Source organism: Puma concolor, chromosome D1 (genome assembly GCF_028749965.1).
Source record: "Puma concolor isolate L17-30 chromosome D1, mPumCon1.1.hap2, whole genome shotgun sequence".
NCBI classification, from domain to species: Eukaryota; Metazoa; Chordata; class Mammalia; order Carnivora; family Felidae; genus Puma; species Puma concolor.
The window spans coordinates 115,138,990-115,162,745 of record NC_141676.1 but is presented as its reverse complement, the minus strand read 5'-3'; the positions used below and the strand labels follow the sequence as shown (position 1 = coordinate 115,162,745).

General features: G+C 39.5%; 1 protein-coding gene across 2 annotated transcripts in view; it reads left to right on the top strand.

The window, feature by feature from the left end:
* The window catches only part of DYNC2H1 (dynein cytoplasmic 2 heavy chain 1), a 341,612-nt gene that overhangs the window by 146,545 nt on the left and 171,311 nt on the right, over positions 1–23,756 (top strand). For both annotated transcript variants that reach the window (XM_086679269.1, XM_086679270.1), the window contains 8 exons: positions 3,738–3,901; positions 5,385–5,504; positions 6,031–6,165; positions 7,759–7,902; positions 10,531–10,620; positions 18,241–18,306; positions 20,012–20,062; positions 20,854–20,931. In XM_086679269.1, coding sequence (XP_086535395.1) covers positions 3,738–3,901; positions 5,385–5,504; positions 6,031–6,165; positions 7,759–7,902; positions 10,531–10,620; positions 18,241–18,306; positions 20,012–20,062; positions 20,854–20,931 — 848 coding nt within the window. The remainder of the gene's footprint in view (positions 1–3,737; positions 3,902–5,384; positions 5,505–6,030; positions 6,166–7,758; positions 7,903–10,530; positions 10,621–18,240; positions 18,307–20,011; positions 20,063–20,853; positions 20,932–23,756) is intronic.

The following is a 23,756-nucleotide window of genomic DNA, read 5'->3' as shown; positions in this document are numbered from 1 at the left end:
ACTTGATGCAGTTGAGACTGTGTTGGGCATTATGATATAGGGCTTATACATAAGGGTCCTTTTGGGACAATGAACCATTTCCTTTGGGCATTTTTTTAAAATTCTGTATCAAAATAATACATGCCTAGTTGACAAAATCAAATAGTGCAGAATGGCAGCTGAGTTCCGTTCCTCCCCTCCTCATGACTAGTCCTACTTACCAGAGAAAACCAGTTATTTTTCAATTTTAACATTTTATTAAAATATACACACGCATGTGTACAGTTTATGCATTTTTACAAACAGAATACACCTGTGTAAGCGTTCAGATCAAGACATAGACCTGTGTCTGCACCCCAGAAGCCCCCTATTTGGCCGCCCTCCTCAGTGAGGATGACCACGGGCCTGACCCGCAGCAGGATGGATAATTTTGCTTGCGTTCTCACGCTGCGTCAACGGGAAAGAAGGAGCGAGGCCCTGAGTCCCATCGCACTGGCCTGGTTCTTGTGGCCTGGCTGTGCTGTTGTCCTGGTGAACGTGCCTCGTTCCGCAGCACCAACATCCCATGGCTCCTCCTGTGACCGTCCTCATGTCTAGGCGCAGAATCAAGGGTACTCCCCGTACCAGAAAAATAACCAGACGTCTTCGTCTCCCAGCTAATTTGGTGACTTCTGATTTTTTTTTTAACCATTTATAACGTAGTCCCCCTCCATTTCTCTCACCTCCTAGATAAACATTATTAAGATACCAGTCACAGAATTGGCTGCTGTTTCTGATAGCATCCGTTCCCCAGCAAACCACACTTCCCTTGAACCGTCTTTCAGTCGCCTAACATAAGCCCCAGTCCTGTAACAGGTGGCCAATACCCTCTTGCCAAGACAGCACGTTTTCTTAGGATGATCTGTCTTTGGTTGCAGATTGGCAGCAAATGTGAGCTGAGGACCTTTAAGCACTGGATTTATTTTGTATGTTTGTGTCCTACAATTTGTGTGTATGTCAGGCTTGCTAAAGTTCTGTGTATTTTCAAACATTTGTTCATTTCATCCAAATTGTCAAATGTTTTGGTGTATTTTTTACATAATGTTCTCATAACTTTGTAATTTCAGTTGGCTTTGTAATGATGTCTCCTTGTTTCTTGACATTAATAATTTTTTTTCTTTTTTTCCCTCCATTAGTCTTTGATAAGGGTTTATCAGTTTTACTAATCTTTTCGAAATACCAACTTTTAATGTTGTCAGTTTTTTTCATTGTATTTTTAAACTGGGTCTTTGCTCTTCATTATTTCATTCCTGTTACTGCCTTAGATTTCCTTTGGTGGTTTTTTTACTAGATTCTTGAGATGAAATTCAAAATATTGATATTCAATCTGTTTTTTAATATATGCATTTATGTCTATAAATTTCCCTCTCAGCCCTTTACCAGCTTCGTACCATAAGTTTTGACTTCTTTGATTCGTCAGATTGCTTGGCTCTTTTGTTGTTATATAATTTCCAGGTAGTTGGAGTTTTTTAAGATTCCTTTTTTGTTGTTGATTTTCAGCATAACTCTTTCATGGCCAAGGAGCTTACTCTGAACTACTCACTTGTTTACATCCTGTTGAAGCTGGATGTAATTAACATTGTAATTAACATTGGTTAATTTTCATGTGTGTTCCATGTACAAATGAAAATTATGTGAAATTTGCTCTTTGTTTTAATTTTTTTCTAAAGTCAGTTAAGTTTATTAGTAGTAGTGTTATCTGCTATATTTTGCTTTTTTCTATGATTTGTTGAGAGATTTCTTAAAGGCTCTATGATTTTGAATTTGTTTCGTTTTTATATAGTTTCTTCAGTTTTTGCTTTAAGTATTTTGAAGCTGTGTTTCAGGATGCATACATATTTGAAAATGTGATATTTTCCTGTTTGGATTCTTTTCTTTACCATTATGAAACGTCCTTCCTTTTCTTCAGAAGTGTATCAGGTTTTAGAGTCTGATATTAGAATGGTTACAATACTTTGGGAGGCTAGTTTTTGTACTAGTTTTTTCACTTCTTTTATTTATTCTTTTACTTTCAATTTTCTGTTGGTCTTGTTTCTAAAGGGTGCCTCTCATTAGCAGTTTGTCGTTTGGTTTTGCATTTTCAGTCACCACGCTGCCCTAATATGTCATGTAAGTCAATGCAGCTGACCTTGTCATAGAATACCTGATACAGTTTTCTAATTGACGTGATTTTTTTTGTTGTTAAAACATTTTCTGTATATTTTTAATGGTCCTCCTGCATATAACAATATATATCTTGGACTTACCATTTTATTTATTTATTTTTTTTTAATTTTTTTTTTCAACATTTATTTATTTTTGGGACAGAGAGAGACAGAGCACGAACGGGGGAGGGGCAGAGAGAGAGGGAGACACAGAATCGGAAACAGGCTCCAGGCTCTGAGCCATCAGCCCAGAGCCCAACGCGGGGCTCGAACTCACAGACCGCGAGATCGTGACCTGGCTGAAGTCGGACGCTCAACCGACTGCGCCACCCAGGCGCCCCCGGACTTACCATTTTAATACAAATAAATACTTAGCCACTTCTCTCCTGTGCACTTTAACGCCACATATCCCCTGCCTGTCTTTGCATTATCTCTATGGCCCACGTGATAATTATTGTTCTTCAAGTCCGTACGTCCACACATTTATCCTTTCTACTTCTCTGAAATTCTGCCAGCATTTCATTATCTTGTTTCCAGCGAGGTTGTTTTTCTTTTTCTACATTTTACTTCCAGTGTAGTTAACATCCAGTGTTGTGTTAGCGTCAGACTGCGATGTCCTGACTCTGCACTCTGCCCGTTGCTCCTGGTGGTGGGAGTGCTCTTAGTGCCCATCTCAGTTATGTGTCTTCTGTCTGAACTGTTTCCTTTTGTGCTTCATTGAGTGAAGGTCCACTGGAAACAAACTTCTTTTATTTTTGAAGGATATTTTTTTTTCTGCCTGACATGGAAGTTGCACTTTTCTTCTTTAGCACTTTTGGGTTTTTATTCCTTCATCTTCTAGTTTATGTCATTCCTGTTGAGAGGTCACCTGCTGAGTTTATTCTTGCTCTTTTGTAAGTGAAGTGTCATTTTTCTCTAGATGCTTTAGAATTTTTCTTGGTCATTGGTTTTCAGTGGTTTGATTATGATATCCTTCAGACTGGTTTTCTTTTCATTTATCCTGCTTAAATTACCTTGAACCATTCCAGTGAATGTAGAAATATTTCATTGATCTTTTAAATTTGGGTTTCTCTGATAATGACTCCGGTTCAACATTGTTTTGATAGATTTTTGGACAGAGGTAGACCATTCTCCATAAAGTGCTCATTGAATTATTTTCATAATAACTTGAAGTTTTTAAGTAAAAAATTTAAATCTATTCTGAGGTTCTCAAAAATTCTGTCCAGTATTTTTCTTAACCTTTGAAAATCTTTGAAAACATGTATTTTGTTCTTAAAAATAAATTAGTTGTAAAATTAAAATTGTAAGTTATGGTATAATTGTTGATTCATTCCACTGTACATGATGTATAATGGATATCATTGTTTATCCCTATTTGTATAAGAGCTGATTTATAGGGCATTCTGGTTAATAGTCTCTTGGGTAGCCTAACTGTTGCTGTTTCATACTCTATTGAAAAGCCTATAAACTACCAACTATTTAGAAATACCAGAAAATATACATTATACTTTTTAATGTCATGTAGCAAAACATAGAATACTGAAGCCAACTGATAATTTCATTTTTAAAACATAGGGCCACGTTACGTGGTACAAATAGGTGACAAAATTATCGACTACAATGAAGAATTCCGCCTTTTCTTGTCAACAAGAAACCCCAACCCCTTCATCCCGCCGGACGCAGCTGCCATCGTTACGGAGGTTAACTTCACCACCACTAGAAGTGGATTGCGAGGCCAGGTGCGTGCAGGTGGGCGGTGCGCTGCCTGGGACATCTTCTGTAGCTCTGTGAATACATGATTCTTTGTTGGAGTCTGTCTCGAGAAGCTGATGAGCATGTAAACTTCGGGAAGCACCTTGAAAATGTATTTGTGAGTTAGAGTAGTAAAGCATTCAGGTTTCCTTTATCCTTTGCGTGAGACACTTGTCGTTAACATCAAGCTGCTGCCTTTGGTTTTATGGCCTGTTTCCGTCGTGTGTAGTGGAATTGAAGAGAAAGAAGGATCATAGACTAAGATCAGCTACTTTTTCTTTTTTAATGGTGAAAACTGAGGTTTCACTGTGAAAATTGCATTTCATTGACTTATTTGGCTAGGGGAGCAAGGGTGTCTGATTCCTCACGTGACGTTTTTTCCCCGCTAGAATATAGGCCTCTTTGAATTCCCTGCATCTGTGTATGACTTACTGCACTTCAGAATATTTTATGAATCTCAGAGTGAGTTTTTATATCTAGACTTTTATTTACAGAGTTCCTTCCTCACTCTCTTTTTAAAGACATTGTGCCTGTTGACTTCTTAATCTGTTTTAAAGTTTATTTGTTTATTTTTAGACAGAGGGCATCAGCGGAGTAGGGGCAGAGAGAGGGGGAGAGAGTAGAGTAGGGACAGAGAGAGATAGAATCCCAAGCAGATTCCACACTGATTCCACACTGACAGCACAGAGCCCGTCTCAGGGCTCAAATCCATGAACCATGAGATCATGACCTGAGCCGAAGTCGGACGCTTAACCGACTGAGCCACTCAGGCGCCCCGACGTTGCTTTGTAAAAATAACTTTATTAAGATTCAATTCACATATCATACAATTCATCGATTTAAAGTGTACAATTCAGTGTTTTTTACTTATTTTTTTAAAAAGTTTTTATTTTTTTAGTGGACTTGAGGGTTTATGGTAACTCTATGTCTAATATTTTGAAGGACAAACTTTTCCAAAGTGACTGCACTCTTTTACTTTTCCAACAGTGTGTGACGATTCTCCTTTCTCCCCATCTGGCCAACATCTGTCTTATTAATTGTAGCCATCCTAGTGGACCTGAAATGGTATCTCATTGCAATTTTGATGACATAGTCTTTTAAGGAAGTTATTTTTTAATTTCTTTATATGAATGCTTACCATTAAAAAACTAGTTTCCATGTTTTTTGTATATTTAATCTAATTTTATAAGTTTAGAACTAAGAATTACATATTGATAAGTAATACAATTACTTACAGGTGTCCTGTAATATTTAATACTTTATTGATCAGTGTAACTATTTTGCCTCTTTTTCTGGTCAGAAATAATTGTGAAGTGTCTCATGTTTAACTCGAAAGAATCAAATGAGGTACATAATATAATAATTATTGTGATATTTGGTCAAACATAAGACCTGTGTGTGGGAAGTTTGTTTTGTTTGAACTTCATCACTAGAATAATTTTGACTTAAAACAAAAATTTTTTTTTTAAGCTTTTGGCTTTAACTATTCAGCATGAGAAACCTGACCTAGAGGAACAGAAAACAAAACTGTTACAACAGGAAGAAGATAAGAAAATACAGTTAGCCAAGCTTGAGGAATCTCTTTTAGAGGTAAGATATAGTTATTCAGGAAACTTTCTTATATTACATTTTTAATGAATATAATTAGCAGTATTTTTTAATAGTGCCTTCAGCATGTTTTTTGTTGTGTCAGGGATGTGAATATATATCTTAAAATCAGACTTCAAAGAGAAAAAAGTAGGTATCTTGGGATACAAGATCTTAAGGAGTAATAGTAATGTGTAAGACAAGTGATTTTTATGTATTACTGTCTTTTTATTGCATTATTTCACTCATATCTATTGCACGCTCCGAATTTCGAATGACATTAAAATGCAGCATGAAATTATGATTTATTCTGTACCTTTAAGTAGTTTTTATTAAATTGCTAAAATTAATACATGTGCGTGTAGTATATCATGATTTACTGTACCATTCTTATAAACTATAAAATGTTGAATTTCTTTTAAAATAATGTAAGTTTTCATAAAAACCATCAAATTAATGATAGCTAATATGGGCTTTTATTTTAATACGTATAACACTATTCATGTTACTTTGTTAATTTTTGCTACAGACTCTTGCCACATCTCAAGGGAATATTTTGGAAAATAAAGATTTGATTGAATCTCTGAATCAGACGAAAGCAAGCAGTGCACTTACTCAAGAGTCACTTAAAGAATCTTACAGACTCCAGATTTCTCTTGACCAAGTAATTATTTCCTTTCTTTTGTGGTCTTTTATCATGTTTTCTTAACCTTTTATGTTAACTGATTACAAAGTGTCGAATGAGGACCTGAGGGGAAGGACGATTACAAAATAGAAAGCACTTCAAAGCCCTGGAGCCTTCAGGGTGCTCCTTCCTGCCCCAGAGGGGCTGGTGTGGTGCCCGCGGCATCAATAATACGCACCGCTGCCTTCTGCTGATTTCTGGCGTCACGCTGGCTCACGTTCTGCAGCTCCAGCCTGTACTGAAGTTGAAAATTAATGTTCACAAATAGCCAACTTTGCCATTCCTGGAGCTTTTTAAAATTAAAGCATGTTTAGTGTATTAATTGAGAGTTTTCAGGTGTTTTTTCCACTAACAACATTTTTCTTCCCTACTCATCTTGGACCCCATGATTGTGATGATCTGAACTATTTTCTTGTAAATGCTCGAAATGCTTTTTGGCTTATTCTTTTGATAGTTCCTTTTGCCAAATTCTAACACAAATCCATAACATAAATATATCCTGTCTTCTCCTACCTTCTAGTGATTGAACTTTGCTTGAGGAAAAACATCCCCAAACAGATGTATGTGACTGTGAATCTCCAGGCTCCAGCCTGACCACAGCTCTCAGGGACATCCTTTAATTCTTTGCCAGTCATCTCAGTGACCTTTTCACATTTCCTTGGAGTACTTTTCAGCCCTTGCTCAAATTATACCCTTACATATCGTTACTTTTTAAGTCTTTTCTTACAGGAAGGGCTCTTTGGAAACCAAAGCACGAACCGATTTACAGCCCAATTCTCATCCAGCCACCTCGTTTTCTGTCCCAGGGCTAAGCTCGGCAGATGTTAAACCTGTCATTTCTGATCTTACCACACAAGGGTTTTGGACTTTCTGACCTCTTTCTGAACAGGCGTTGCTGAGTCACACACATAATTTTACTAATACCGTATTTGTAATGCTGGTGCTCGGATCAGAATGACAGTGCCATGGAGAACCTCCTCAGAGTCCCATTCAGAGCCTAGAGGCCATTTAATCACCCTTTACTTTCTGTCAGAGCGAAGGTCCCCGTGGACACTGGCTTGTTCTGTGCTTATGTCCAACAGTGCTAGGTGGTTTTTGGTATTTGGTGTGGACACCTGTAGACTGTCTGGTCCGTCCGTCTGCACACACATGTGATTCACAGCTGTAACTTTCCTCTCCTGCAGGGATTGTAGCACGGTGCCCTTTTTATTACTATGCTGGTTCTCTTTTGGAATGTACACTCTTGTCACTTAATTTCTGATCACAACTGTGTGGCCTGTCTTCGTACCCTTTCCCTAACGTAGGTGCTGGTGGTCCTCATTCCGATCCACTGTGAGCCACTTCTACCTCTGTAGGCGACTTTAATCGGAGAGGCAGATAAATTATCTAAATACGTTGCCCTCTGTTCTATAAAAATAAGAAAAACTGGGCCCTATTGTTCCTGTTAGTTATAAAATTGGTCCTCTTCCTTGGTTGTCTGGGGGGGGGGGGGCTCACATGGGTGCGGCGGTCTGTGGGTGGCAGTAAGGCGCTACTGCTGAGGTGTTTTCCTGCCCTGCCTGTGGTCCGCAGGAGCGGGATGCGTACCTTCCCCTGGCTGAGAGCGCCAGCAAGATGTTCTTCATCATCTCCGACTTGGCCAAAATTAACAACATGTACCGTTTCAGTTTGGCTGCATTTCTCCGACTATTCCAGCGGGCTCTGCACAACAAACAGGTACACTCTTGCTTGCCCCATAGCTGATACTGAATAGGAGAGATCACTTTACTATGTACTTAATTTGTAACAGTAATTTCCTGAGAAAACTTGTTTAGAATTACATTTTAGAAGACCCCACGTAACAATTTTAAGCCATATTTAGAGAAACGGGCTCCTTAGTGTATTTTATGTTCTTACAAACTACCCCAGTGTGACACTCCTTTGAATGGAAATGTTTTAAATTCTGAGTACAAATTAACATGTAATAGAGTATCATTAAAAATGGTAGAAAGAGAAATTGTCTACATAATCTCCTCACTTGGGGAAAAGAACATTGAACATTTCATACACGTTTCATACACGTTCGTCGTTTGAGGCTTTGCTACATTCCAGGGATTGTTCTAGTTATCGGGGCTGCAGAAGTGTATGCTACGTAACAAGCGTATGTGCTCGTAGAAGGAAGGGAATGTGAATGGATATAGGTTGTTTTAATCCACAGGTATCACATGGTCTTGAAAGTAAGTGTCAGTATATCACAGACAACTTTCACGTCATATACAGGAACCTGCGGTCTTTTTGAGAAACGGTGAGGTTGTACAGTACTTCGTGTAACCAGGTGCTGTATGGACACTGTCTGCTTATCTGTGCTGAATAGCATATTACCCCAGTCTTGGTGGTGTTTTTCTTCTGCTCGTGGATCCTGTGGGGAATTTGGTCAGGGTGGAGCAGAGATGGCTTATCTCTGTTTCACCATGTTTGGGGCCTCAGGTGGGACTGGAGGGGGAGACAGGGAGTCTTTACTGGCAAGTCTGGTGCCTGGGGCTGGTGGGAGGGCTGCTGACTGACGTACCGTCTCTGCTGGGCTTCCTCACCGCGTGGAGCAGTGCGTTCCTGGTGGGACATCTGGGGGACCAACATGTGTCTTCTGCTCGGTAAGGCAGAACCTTCACAACCCGGCCCCGGGTTGGTGTCCCTCATGCTGTGTTGTGTGTGGTGGAAGCTGTCACAAACCTGCCTGTGGTCAGGAGGAGTGACAAAGAATCTGGCCATGTTTTAAGACAGCTATAGAAACTTGTGGGTTTTCTCTTTTCCATTGTTTTCCTTCTCTCGTTTTTCCCCTGGGTAAATTCCTAGACACGGACGACTGGCACAAAAGTACACATTTGTGAGCCATTACACAGTTGCCATCTCCCTACCTGTGGAAGCACGTGCCATTGGTGCAGTAGACTGAGGCAGCAACAGTGTCCTTTTCAGTCTCTTAACCAACAATGGATTATATAGATCTTTGAATAATTTTTCATTAAAAGTTTCTCATAAATTACTTAGAAAATATGCAAGTATAGGTTTGTTTTAGATGTTTCTTTATCCTTTAGTCAAAAAGTATTCACATTAAAAGTGAGTTCACTAGTATGAGAACTGGTAACTAGGTTAGCAGTTCTGACTAAACCCAAGGAGATCATTGGTTATTCTGTGCTCCTTACAAAAGTGTGTAGCCCAGCGTCTCCTCGGTAACCGCACTTCTTCGGTAGCATGGTTATCGAATACCACTGACCTGTGTGTGTGTGTGTGTGTGTGTGTGTGTGTGTGTGTGTGTGCGCGCGCGCGCGTGTGCATGTTTGAATTTACTTTAAAAAGCAATAGAATCTTGAAGATGTAGAGTAAAAAACTTGATTTCCAGTGTCTTGGAAATGCATTAAATCTTGTAGTGGGGTCTCTCAGTGGATCCAGGGGTCCATTTCACACGTGACCTTTGTTAATAGTGAAACGAAGACGATGTCTGCCACGTGAACCAGAAACAATGAGCTGCCTCAGAACATGCTGCTAACAAGGTCCGAAACCGAGGTCTGACGGATTTGAGCGCTGGTTCATTAGTTTTGTACCAGTTTCACACATTGCACGGCTTATCCTGGATGTCTTTCTCTAAACTGTTAAAATTACTTTACTAGGCTTTTTCCTTGTCCATTAAAATCACAAGGAAGGGAGGAAGTTAAGCCTAAATATTATACCACAATTGAAGTTTTCAAGGCATGTGGGCTGAAATGCTCCCTGAGGTGACATGAAAAATCACATGACACTTAGAGAAAGACCAGCCTTGACATCCTTCTTCTCCTCTTCAGTAGTCAAAGGAAATCACCATTAGTGGTATTTTTCAAATCATGGCAATCCTGTACAATGGAAGTACAGAAACAGATAAAAAAAAAAAAACAAAAAAACTACAGGTGGTATGATTTCTAAACAGCATCAACATCAGTGTTCGTGTTCATCGTTAGTTAACACGAAGACCATGGTTTAAGATCATTTAGGTTCTTATATTGAGGATGAGAAAATTGTGGTCACACCGTTTCAGGACTTGATTGATAATTATAATGTGAGTAATGAAATGGGTTTAACCCCTACGAAAGCAGTACTTTTAATGCCATTAGGTATCAGAGTGGTATGGTCAAATTCAATTCATACTGTATTATTGGAAATAATTATTTAGTCCCTGTATTATTTAGTCCCTTAAGTTGATTGACAAAGATAATTATTCTAGAATCAGCTTTGAGTCAGGAGGAAAATTTTATAAGTGTGATTAAACTATGGGGTATCATTTAACTGTTTATAAATTTTTTAATGGTTTTTCAGTTTTCAAATTGTAATCTACAGGATTCCGAAAGTACAGAACGGAGAATCCAGTCTCTTATCAGCTCATTAAAACATATGGTCTATGAATATATATGCCGTTGTCTGTTTAAGGTAAGAAATATTATTTTTTCATGTATAAAATACTACCTGAACTTGTATTTAATACAGTCTTCCAGTGAAATTGTGGAATCCTTTCCCAACTGGAAGCCTATTGAAATCGGCCTTTCTGATATTTTCCCAGAGTAACATTCATTGCTAAGTGGGGCGTCTTCTGGCTTTCTGGGATGTGGTAGGAGAATGACGAGTGCGGAGGGTTACCTCCCTTCCTTCTGAACGAGCCCGTAGCTGCCGCAGGACCTTGTGATGAGTCATCTCCTAGCTCGGGTCTCTCCGCCTCAGCACTGCTGACATTTTGGACCACGTTTGTCATGGGGTCTGTTGTGTGGCACTGTGTCTACACAGCTGTTGGAATCAGAAATCTCTCTTGAAATTGCTTGGGGGCAAACTTGGTTTCTCTTCCTGGAACCTGATCCTGAGACATGAATGTCATAGACGTCTTCATATTAAAAGGGCCCCAAGGAATAGAAAATGAAACATATTTTAGAAAATTATGAATGTTGTAGAAAACACAGAGGCTTTTTACTTTAAGACTTTTTTTTCAAGTGTCAGTTTTTGGGTATTGGTTGAGATATGTTGAGGAAGGGCTTTGTAAAGACAATTAAGTGAGAGAAATAGAGTTGTTATGGCACAGTTATACAGCATTCTCAGAAAATCTTGAAAAAGATCTAGTTACTACATTGTGTAGAAAGGGATAGTAATTTTTATGATTAGAGTGATAATGTTGATGATCTTTACGGGAGACTGAATAAATCTTTCAAATGCCAAGGGCTGTTACCGGAAGGTGAGAGTTACAGCTGGGCATTTCTGCAGAGTTTTTCCTTAATGAGAACCGTGGAGATTTCTCTTCAGGTGTCTGTACAGTGTATGTGTATTCTAGGTGCCGTTCAAAGAATCACCTGTTTGGCCCTGAGTTTTAACTTGTACACACGACAAATTATAAGCAGATGACGTCAAAGTCCGTTTGGTCACTAAAATGTTAGGGTTCTAGGACTGAGGATGACACAGCAGTAGAGTTTCATCGATCCTTGATCTCACGTCTCTAACGTGTACGATACATTAGCTCACATGATACTTAAAAATTGTTAGTACACGAACTGAAACGTATTTTCTTGAAGAGTTTCCAACTTGGTGGACCTATAGAGAAAACGCTCGGTCGCTCCTGCCTGCGGTCGCTGCGTTAGACTTGGCCTGTCCCACGCTCGATCGGCTCCGTACGGTCCCTGTCCTTTCTCTTCACGTGCACATGTACACCTAGCTGACGTTTTCAGTTTTCCTTGGTAGGTGTTTTCTTCTGTTGCCTCTCTTCTCATGCGACGGGTCCTCAGGATCTTGCCATGAGTATAAATATGTTAACCTCATTATTCTTAGCGTGTGTGTTCTGTAATGTGGCTCATCCTAGTTTATCTGCTACTGTCTTGGTGGATTGAGGTCTCTCCTTCCTTGCATCCTTTTCAACCCTGGATGTTATCAGTCTTTCTATTTTTTGTCAAGTTATGGTTTGTAAATATTTCCTGCCTCCTCTGAATTTTTATTAAATGTCTGTTTTTACTGTCCTCTCTTATTTGCCCCATCTGTTTGTTTTCTTGGTATTTTAAAGAATAGGCTTTGCTTTACAGAACAAATCTACATGATGGTAATTGTTTTATATTTTATTTTTTAATCATTGGATTTATTTTTTGATTTCTGTGTTAGTGAATTTTCATGATTAGTTTTTTAATGTAGTGTTAATATTTATTTTCTAGTGAATATATTAAGGTTGCAGAGTTTCATTTCGATTCTTCTTCTAGTAATATATTTAGTGCTTTTTCACTTTTCTTTTAAAACCTCTACACTAAATGTGATTTGTGATTGTGAATACTTTGTGAAAGTATTATGGACCTACACTTACTTCAAGGTGTCACCAAAATCCTTATGGAAGTACATGGGCTATAAAATATTATTCCTGAAAAATGTTTAAGTCAAAAGATAATATAAAATTTCTTACTCATTCCAAAAAATAGTAGCTTATTGGGAATTTCTTACTGTTGACCTATATATCTGCACCTCAGTTTATATATTCTTATTTATTTTTAGTAATACATTATATCTACTGAGGAAATTTAAATCCTTATGTCCTATATTCTGTAATGTAATTAGGGAGGGGAAGATACAGTAAATGTTGAGTACCAAAGTGATGCAACATATAAGTGAAGTTTAGCTAGGGTTACTTCTTTTAAGTCACATTGTCTTTTAAAAATACGTGTAAGTTAGGCTAAAGCCAACGTTTTATTGCACTAGGGGAGAGCTTGTAAGGCTTCACATCCTTAACATTTTAGTGCCCAGCTGGAATTTTTTATTGCCTATCTTGAGACATACTTTTCTATTGTGAACACTTGAAAACATTTTTTAAAAGCTAACGTCTATAATTCTTAACATATGTTTTTAATTGGTGATGGAATATGTTTTATAATGTTCATATTTCTGTGTCAGTAATATTAAATATATTCGACATGAATTCAGCATTCCATGGAGTTTCAGTGGTGAATAACAATTAGAAAGCATATTAATTGTAAACCAATGAGGTCCATTTTTGAAGATTTAGCATTATAATCTTACTTAGGATGGAACTGATTTCGTATTTAGTGAAAGCTTTTTGGAATTTTAGCAACCACCTTCACATTAAACTGCCTTTTCCTCATGCTGATGTTGCTGTTTTGTTGCCGACGGTGGTGTGGCAACACCAGACCCTTGAAACAGAGCCTGGGATTATTAGTATTCACATCACACCCACGTGAAAGCAAGTTGACCTGGAACAAAAACATGATTGACTTGTTTTGTAGCAGAAAATTTAGGCCTGTAATAAACTAAAACAAATGGAGAAGGCTGTCTAGCAATTTCAGTTCAGACTATTGGCTCTGTCATTCTTTTTGTCCAAGAGATCAGAGCATTTATTTCAGTAACCCAAGTATTTTGGACAATTATCGGGTAAGTAGCATATTCAGTTCCCCAGCACTTGCGGTTCTGTCGGACTGTGCACAAGCTGGCGCCTTTACGTATCCTTTCTTCCTCCCACTGTGTCATTTGGAACAGATACGAAGTAAGGGAAGTTGCTGTTGGGGTGTGAAGTGATTTTCTCATGTACTGGATGAGAGCACAGAGGAGGTTTGGAGAGCGTGTGCTCTTGCCGTGTCCCTGTCCTCGTGGAAGCATGGCGTACCGGAGCACTGGCATGCAGGGAGGGTGCCGGTGAGGGAAGACGGGTCACCTGGCCTTCCTCTCCAGTGGATTTGCCAGCTGATTCAAATGCAAATGGATATTACATTTTAAAAGGAAATTAATGGCATCTCCTGACTGTATTTATCCTACAAATCATTGAGTTTGGATTCTGTTTTTTTTTTTTTCTATCAAAATGTGTTGTCTTTTAATAGAAAAGTGGAAGTTCTCTGATATTTACAAATTTTATATTTACAAATTTTATAGCCTTTCATTTTATTAAAATGAACCCTGATAATTTGAATCATTTTCTTCTGCTTAGAAGATTTTGAAACTTTTAGTATTATATCTAACCCTTTAGATTTTCTGGAAGTAGAGTTGAATGTGCATAGAATTGTTAACTAAAATGTGTGACCTACCACCTCAAGCACAACTGTGAGTACTTGGGTTCTTTTTTTTTTTTTTATTTTATTTATTTTGAGAAGAGAGAGACAGGGAGAGGGAGAGAGAGAGAGAGAGAGACAGGGAGAGGGAGAGACAGAGAGACAGAGAGACAGAGAGAGGGAGGAAGGGAGGGAGGGAGAGGGAGAGGGAGAGACAGAGACAGAATCCCAGGCAGGCTCCACGCTGTGCAGAGCCAACACAGGGCCCAGTCTTACAAACCCTGAGATCATGACCTGAGCCAAGATCAAGAGTTGGGTGCTGAACCCACTGAGTCCCCAGGTGCCCCTGCCTGTGCTTGGTGCTATGCTATCTACGTATTTGCTAGATTAAAGCAAGACTTCATATGGTAGCAGGTACTTTACACATTACCTTGAAGTTGTTTGAAAGCGATGAATAGTGTCGAGTACAAATAAAAGGAATAGATTTCTTATTCTTGCTACTGCTTCTCAGTCTCTGAGAATCAGGAGGTTTATAGAAGATTTTTAAGATAAATTTCCTTTCCGGTACAGTAGTATGTAGTGCATCAGGTGACTGTAAAGCAGGTAGCAACTGTGTGTCACCTTACGTGTTCCAGGCACCGGGGAAGCACCTCACATACGTTGTTACTCACTTCCTACCACAATCCTATTCTCTAAAGGAGGAGACCAAGATGCAGAGCTAGCACCCGTGCTGTAGGTTATTCCTGTGTGGAGGGTGTTGGAACTGGGATTTAAGCCCATTCTGCTTGATGCCTGAAGACTCAAGGCTAACAGGGTGCAGTTCAAGCAAAATCATCCTGTCTGGAAACACTTGACCTCATCCTAAAGTGGGCTTTAAGACTCCCTTCTACCGTGTTACTCGTGTGCTAACAGTTTCACCCTTTCTGCATATTCACTGGGGTGTGTATGATGCCAGGGTGGAATTTATGGGATGCCATGTGGCTGATTTATACTCGCTAGTCCTCTGCCTTCTCTTACTGATTTTTCTTCGTGTCGATGATCAGTTGATATTTTGCTTATATCCCCATGATATTAAAGAATTTTGTTAACAGAACCAAGCCTAATGAGATGAGTTGACATTGAATTAAAACACCTAAATTGGGGCGCCTGGGTGGTGCAGTCCCTTGGTTTCTGACTCTTGATTTCAGCTCAGGTCAGGATCCCAGGGTTGTGGGACTGACCCCGTGTTGGGCTTCATTCTCTCTCTCTCTCTCTCTCTCTCTCTCTCTCTCTCTCTCTCTGTCTCTCGCTCGCTCTCTCCTTTGTCTCCTCTCCACAGCTCACCTGCTCACTTGCTCGCTCTTTCTCAAAATCAGGAAATAAGTAAATAAAAGACTGAAATTTTTTGGTCTGAAAAGCAGTGTAGATCAAGGACGTCAGAGGTACAAAGTAATTTCTCAACTCTGGATGACGACAGGGTTTTTTTGTTGTTGTTTTGGTTATTGTTTGAAGCAAATATTCAGAAAATCCATAAGCTTGATTTGTACATTCTTAATTTGACCCCGGCTTATTTGGAAATAATGTGTCCTCTTGTCTCTCAGTAAATTGTATTTTTAGGTGTGTTCTCGAGTCATAATTGTTTTTTATTATAACGTTGTTCTTAAATCCCTGGGGCTGAAAGGATTCCTTGGTATAGCTGTCAGCCAGCTGCCAGAAACGGCTTCTGCCGCCTCCACTTTGGGAAGGCGATGAAGGTCCGGGTTAGTCTGGTGTAGTTCCCGTGCCGTTATCTGTGGGGGATGCGATGGGAGAGGCTCAGCTACGATTGTGTGCTCGTCCCTCAGGCTGGAAGTCTTCTGTCTCCAGAACACAGGGAGAAGGGGAACCGCCACTACCCGTTTGTTGACTCTGTGTTATGTGGCTATTCTTTGCCAGTGTTTTGGAGTTTGGCCTCAGTGATGGAATTAACAGTCAGCTCGCTGAACCCAGCGCCTGATCTGAGAACCCTAGAGTGCCAGGGCCCTGCCGTCTTTGTACTAACCCTAGAGACAGAGACCGCATTCTTCTTCCTCAGGTCAGAGGAAGCAGTGGCGGGGGAAGGGTAGTAGTACTGGGTGTGAATTTGTGTGTGTATATCTCTGGAGTAGAGAACTAAGTGTGTTATTAAGTGCTAAAGCCTTCAAAGTAGTACGTGTATTGTCTTATTTTTATCTTAATCGTTACCTACCTTCGATGAGGGATGCTGTGATAATCATTGTAAACATGCGTTAATTTATAAAGTAAGCATCTTAGCGGCTGGCTTATCCAGCCAGTCCCCAGTCAGCCAGCCCCACACTGAATTCTTACTTTGTCATACCTAAGAGCACTCCACATCTCCCCAAATGACAGGTCTTGCTTTTTATATTTTTAAAGTCACATGTAGTTGTTTCCTACACACGCTAGTTGGCTCTAACTCTTTTCCCATCATCTGAGTGATGGCCATCTGCCCAAAGTTTTTCTATTTGGAGAAATTTTTTTAAGTCATTAGCTGTGTTACGGTTGTGAACACATGCTTTTTATTTATTCACTTAACAGGTATTTACTGACTACTTGCTGCATATACATACACAGCACGTACTTTTATGAAATAAACTGTGCTTTTATATTGTATGATTCGAGGCACTGAATCTTTCCAATAGAGGGGTGATTCTCTTGCAGGTGAGGATGTCACTTGCTGGTAGGATTTATAAGAGCATCTTTTTGTGACAAATGTATCTTCTGCATATTATTGCATCGTCATGTCTTTAAATTTTTTTTGTAATATTTATTTTTGAGACAGAGACGGAGCATGAGCAGGTGAGGGGCAGGGAGAGAGGGAGGCACAGAATCGGAAGCAGGCTCCAGGCTCGGAGCTGCCAGCACAGCTGACAACCGACGGAGCCGCCAGGCGCCCCCGCATCTTCATGTCTTTATAGTTATCTCTTACTTGTAGACTTACAATCATATACACATATTAGATATAAAGTATTATTATACTGCAGGAGACCCTGTTTATAAAATGCTTACATTACAGGGGCGCTTGGGTGGCTCAGTCGGTTGAGTGCCCACCTTCGGCTCAGGTCACAATCTCACGGTTCATGGGTTCGAGCCCTGCGTCCGGCTCTGTGCTGACAGCTCAGAGCCTGGAGCCTGCTTCGGATTCTGTGTCTCCCTCTCTCTGCCCCTCCCCTGCTTGCTCTCTCGCTCTCTCTCTCTCTCTCTCTCTCTCTCAAAAATAAATATTAAAAAAAATTGTTTTTAAATGCTTACATTATAAACTGGTGGGAAAGATGCTTGGGTAGATTTTTTTTTTAACAGAAGTGAGCTAAGCTTACTTTAGAAAATTTATAATATACACGTCAGAAAAAAGAAGGAACCAAAAATGACATGTAGTTGTAAAAATAAATTACTGATAGAAGGTGATGTCATTTTTCCAATTCTTTTTGCAGACATGTGTCCATATATGATTATACAAACATATTGCCCCTCCTTCCACAATATGGGCTATGCTGTATATTTTGATTTGAATATTATTTATGATCACCTTGGAACATTTAGGTTGTTGGAGTTTTTCCTCTATAATAAAAAATCTTGCAGTAAATATCCTATGAATACATTTATCATCCCTTTGCATAAATTTCTAGAATTGAAATGTTTTGATTCACGGGTATATAGAATGTCCTGGATCATGTAAACATACACAGGACACATTGAAGATTATTAATGCAGGAGGTTGATCTTACTAGTAGTGACCAATTCAGACCTCACAATTGGGTTTCAGCTAGTTAAATAAACCTTTTTTGATGAGATGTACGTGACGCTTCATCTGTAGCATTTTGTCTAGAATGTTGGGTACTTCCTGTGTCCTTCCCACCCCTGACTCAGAAGTGCCCTGTGTAGGTACCATCTCACTAGTCATTTCTTCTATTGATAAAAGTGGGCAATTTAAAAATAGAACACTGAACTGAAATGTCAGGACTGTGCTTTTCCAAACACACAAATGTAGAAACAGCGCGGTAACATTTCTTATTCTTTTCAGGCTGACCAGTTGATGTTCGCGCTGCACTTCGTTCGGGGCATGCATCCGGAACTTTTTCAAGAAAATGTAAGTGGAAACAAAGGAGGAAAATATAAGAGTTACATAGAGTTTGTAAGGTTCATGGTTAGATTAGAAATAACTTTAGTCTGGAAATTGTGTATCAACCTATGAAGTTTTAACTAAGTTAGACATTTAAAAACGCTGGTTCCTGCTTGTCCTCCCCTCTGGATGAGCCCAGCGTTCTGAAGTGACGGGAGGCAGAGAAAGAAACTCGAGTCGCTCACCTTTCTGAGCCACGTCCGCTTCTTGTCCTCATGCAGGCACATAGGAATGTGACACAGTGTGGATAGACGGCTACATTATTTATTACCCTCCCCGACTTGCTCTGAGTCAGCAGGTGAAGCAAGAGGGTGGGCACTTTGCAGTAGCTTCTCGCAGCCTGAAGCTTTCTGTTCATCATTTTATGTATAATTTATCTTCTTTGTAACTTTCTTTCTCGTCTGCCATGGAACTCACTCCAACTTGAGCCTCCTTCAGGTTAGAGATAACTAATCCATCTCTGGTGAGCTCGTGTTTAAGGAAATTATACGTAGGTGATTTTTTTGTTACTCTGCCATTATTGTCCGCGAGAGCACAGTGGCCAGGGGTGGGGAGGAGCGGGGACAGTGTGTGGACAGCGCACCTGTGACCTCGGAACCTTTCACTCCACTCGGTCAGACTTGGTTTATGTCCCGGATTCCCCTTATTTGGCTACTTCCTGCAGACTGTTCCCCACGCTCTGGGGACTTGTGTTCTTTCTCCTGAATTTGTTGGACTCCTTTTATTTGATGCCGTTCCTTCCTCCTGTATAACGTGTTTCACCGGCATCATATGTTCCACACTGTGTGAGAAGACTTACTGTCCTAGTTTTCCCTCTTGGAGTATAAATAGGAATTGGGAGAGGAGAACATTTTTCTCTCACGTAGAGGAATAGTAATCATCCCTATCCTATTGACTATACTTTCAGTGAAAGAATTGAGTGGTCACGGAGTGTGGAGGCAGGAAATAATTTTGTTTTTTTCTTTTTGCCCTCAAATCTTAATAAGTTTTTTCCTTATTTGCTGACCAGTGAGTAACAATAATATGCTAGTGCCTATTACTATCTGATTGAGAAGGGCTCAGGGTGAGGACGGAGATTTTCTTGGAGGGCTAGCTGACGTCACACTGGGTTGGTTGTGATTCTGTGGATTAATTAAAAAAAAAAATGAATGATGGCAGCCTTCTCCCAATCCGTTGGAAAAGATGAGTTAATGGATGTACTTTCCTCTATTTTCCCCCAGCATAGACAATTTTTAAATTTTTGCTGCAACTTACGCTTTTCTATTAGTGAAAATTCGCCGTAATAGGACAGATTAATGGGTAGTGACAAATGATAATTGAACGTGATGTACACTTTCAGATGTTGAGACCCATATACCTACGCGCACACACACACACACACACACACACACATACACACACACACACACACACACACACAATGTAGGTGTACTTCTTCCTTCAGTACAATTGTTTGTAGCAGTTTTTGTACAAATGTTTTATGTTGTTGGTACACAAACAGATTCTAGATGGTAATGTTGTACCAGGAGTAGGAGATGTGAAATGAGTTTTATTTTTTTCCATGTCCTTAGAGAGCTGTATTATAAGCTGTCTTATAGGGAAATTAAGAAAATTCTGTGACCTGGTTAGTATTTGTCTATTTTTTTGTATTATTTCTGTTTTTATTCGTTAGGAATGGGATACGTTTACAGGTGTGGTTGTTGGAGACATGTTGCGGAAAGCTGTAAGTAAAAAAACTTAGGTCACTCTTAGGGAAAATAGTTCTAGCTTTGCCTTCATGAAATACTGTTTGCTCCAGAAGAATTTTAAAATACTGTTGAAATTATATTTTAATTAGAGGAATGTGTCCTTGCCTCTACTCCCTTACTATAAAGGGTAGTCTATATAAAGACATATATTCTTATGAGAATAATACTAATTAAATACTAAGAAACTATATTAGTTTAGAACATGTACATATACACTATAGAACTAATATAGTTTCTTAGTGTATATGTTTTATTCCAAGAACACTTTTATAATCCTAAGAAAATAGAATTTTGTATTAAAACAAGGAAAACTCTCATACAATTGGAAGTGTAAAAAAAATTTTTTTTTTAATTCTTGATCACTTCATGCAAGTTTAGCTTCTTCTGTACTAATTTTCTATTAGAACATGTCAGGGGATAATATTTGTCTCCAAATTAACATACCCGAAGTGTAATGCAAAATCTAGATTATGTCTGAAATGCAAGACACTGTTAAAAATAATGTAAATTTATGGCAGTTTTTTATTAAATGCCCTTAAGTTTTCTAAAAGATTATGTACCATGAGAATGTGTACAAAATTTATGTAAGTGGTTATCTGTACCTTGTTATATGGAATTTTATAATGGTGACTTGTAAAATAAGTTACAATAATGTACAGAACAAGTTTTTCAAAATAGCATTCATAAAATTAGCTAGTCAATTGTTAATTTTTCTAAGTCTGAATGTTACCACATATACCAACAAAAACAACTGCTCTTACCGAAGGACTCTCAGCAGCGAATCCGCGAGCATCTCCCGTCGTGGATAGACCAGGAGAGGAGCTGGGCCGTAGCAACACTAAAGGTATGTCACGTGTATGCTGGGGGTTCAAGAACTCTTTCCCTGCTGAGTTATTTCTGTTTATATTTTTACGTGCTCTCTATCCATACTCAGTGTTGATATTTCTGTGAATCTGCCGTAAAATCCCTGGGCCAGAGGATATCAGAGAATTATTCTGTTCTGATTAGTCCTTTAATCCTTAGTTAAATCATCCACTCAGCACTCACACGTTTGGCGTGTCCATTGTATAGGGTCCTGTGCTGCGTACCCACAGGGAGCATGAAGAGGAGTAAACTGAAGACCCCCTAATATGGTACATGGAGGTCTTATTTGTAAAGTAATTAGGGATTGGTCATGAGATGCAGTATGATGCTTAAACGAGTTTCGAATACAAACTGTTTCTCTTGCTTTTATGCATCTTTGAAATCTCTGTCACCCTCAGCTCTTCTCCATTCTTGCCATCACTCGTAGTTGTGACTCCCACCACTCACCTGGGCTTCTCTGTGGAGCCCCCCCCTTCTGCTCTCATGCCTATTTTATTATACCCTTTCGGTTTTAAAGTGTAGTTACGATACAGTGCACGCGGTGGTTCACACCTCTTAACGGTTTCTTGTCACCCACAGGGCAGAGTCCACAGTCATTTGCATAAAGGATAAGATGCTCCATGATCTGCTCCCTGCCCACCTCCTCAGTTTTATTTCCGGTCCATCCTCTCACTGTTTTCTGCACTTACTGGTCCTGTTACTCCCTCTGCCTGGAATGCCCTCTGACCTTTTTTACCTGTAAAATGTCTATTTAACATTTTAGGACGTACCTAAAGCACTACTTTCTATGTGACTTTTTGCCTCATTTCTTCCTTCTGTCTTTTCTCGTAGCGTGTATCTTGAACGTTGCCGTATCATAGCACCTGTCATACTGATTCAGACGATTTGGTGTGTCTGCCTCTTCTCCTAGGTTGTAAGTCCGTGGAGATTAGGATCCAGGCCTTATTACACTTTCTGTTCCCAGCATTCAGGCCAAACCTGACTCCTGCCTTCCTTTGATTATTCAGCTTGCGCCCACTATGTGCCAAATGCGTAGTTTCTGTTACACACTTTCTTTGGTTGAACAAAGTGAGGTTATGAGTAGACAAACTGATGACGAAAGAGGTGAGGTAAATTTTGCATTGTTCACGTAGTTCCCTGGGTTAGATGTTTATTAAGTGTGCATGAACTACTGACTGAGAACGAAGGGCATGGATGTCTAAAGGCCTCGGATGGGGTGCTGGGGCGGCTCGGTCACTTCTGTGTCTGACTCTTGATTTTGGCTCAGGTCATGATCTTGAGGTTTCTTGAGTTTGAGCCCTGCGTCGGGCTCTGCACAGATAGCACGGAGCCTGCTTGGGAGTCTCTGTCTCTGCTCATGCTCTCAAAATACTTAAATATAAAATAAAATAGAAGTCTTGGTTCCTTCTTCCCGGGACTTTGTCACCTAGTATAGGAAACACTTACGACACAATTATAATAGAATGCAAAAAAAGAAAAATAGTGACAATGTTTTTATTCTTTTTATGAATACAATTTATTGTCAAATTGGCTTCCATACGACACCCAGTGCTCATCCCAACAGGTGCCCTCCTCAGTGCCCATCACCCATTTTCTTCTCCGCCCCCCCCATCAACCCTCAGTCTCTTCTCTGTATTTAAGAGTCTCTTATGGTTTACCTCCCTCCCTCTCTGTTTGTAACTATTTTTTCCCTTCGCCTCCCCCATGTTCATCTATTGAGCTTCTCAAGATCCACATGAGTGAAAACATGATATCTGTTCTTCTCTGACTTATTTCACTCACCATAAAACCTTCCACTTCCATCCACGTTGCTGCAAATGGTGAAAAATAGAGACAATTTAAAGGGAATTATAGATTATTGAGCAGGATTTCTGAACTATCACATGAACTCCTAACGGAAAATAATAATCGGCATGGTACAGATAATATTACCACATTTGGGGGAAAAAAATCTTACATTTTTAAACTAAAAATTGTAATGATGTTTCTTTTCTTTTTTTAACCCACTCATTTCTGTTTAAATAAAGGAATCCAAAACTTTTAGGAAAGTAACTTTCATATTCAGAGAAGGTTATAGTACACATTAATGTTTTATTATCATTTTAGTTTACAAAACACTTAAAAAATTTTAATGTTTATTTTTGAGACAGAGAGTATAAGCAGGGGAGGGGCAGAGAGAGAGACACACACACACACAGAATCTGAAGCAGGCTCCAGGCTCTGAGCTATCAGCACAGAGCCCGATGCAGGGCTCGCACCCATGAACTGTAAGATCATGGGTTTTAGCTGAAGTCAGGCGCTTTAACTGAGCTGAAGTCGGACGCTAAACTGACTGAGCCACCCAGGCACCGCACTTATAAAACGTTTTAAGTGGATTATCTCATTTATTTTTTTTAAGTGTTTATTTAAATTCCAGTTAGTTAACATAGAGCATAATCTTGTTTTCAGGTGTACATGAATTATCTTACGAGTTATCTTATGAGTATCTTATGAGTATGACTTCTCATGTGAGTCAACATGAATTATGCGATTATCATACCAACCCTGAGAGACGGGTATTATTAAATTCTTTTTACAGATGAGAAATGAGAACCACTAGTAGCGAGTTCAGTGAAGGAACCTAAGGTTTCTTTTTAATCTCACACATCTATTGGAGGGCGTGTTACGTGCCAAACATCATATTAAATACTGTACACGCATTATCTCATGTTATCATCACAGCAGCCTAGACGAGAGGAAAGCGAGGTGTGGAGAGGCTAACGGTTTACCCAAGACAGACAGGCAGACAGACAGGTGGGAAGTTTG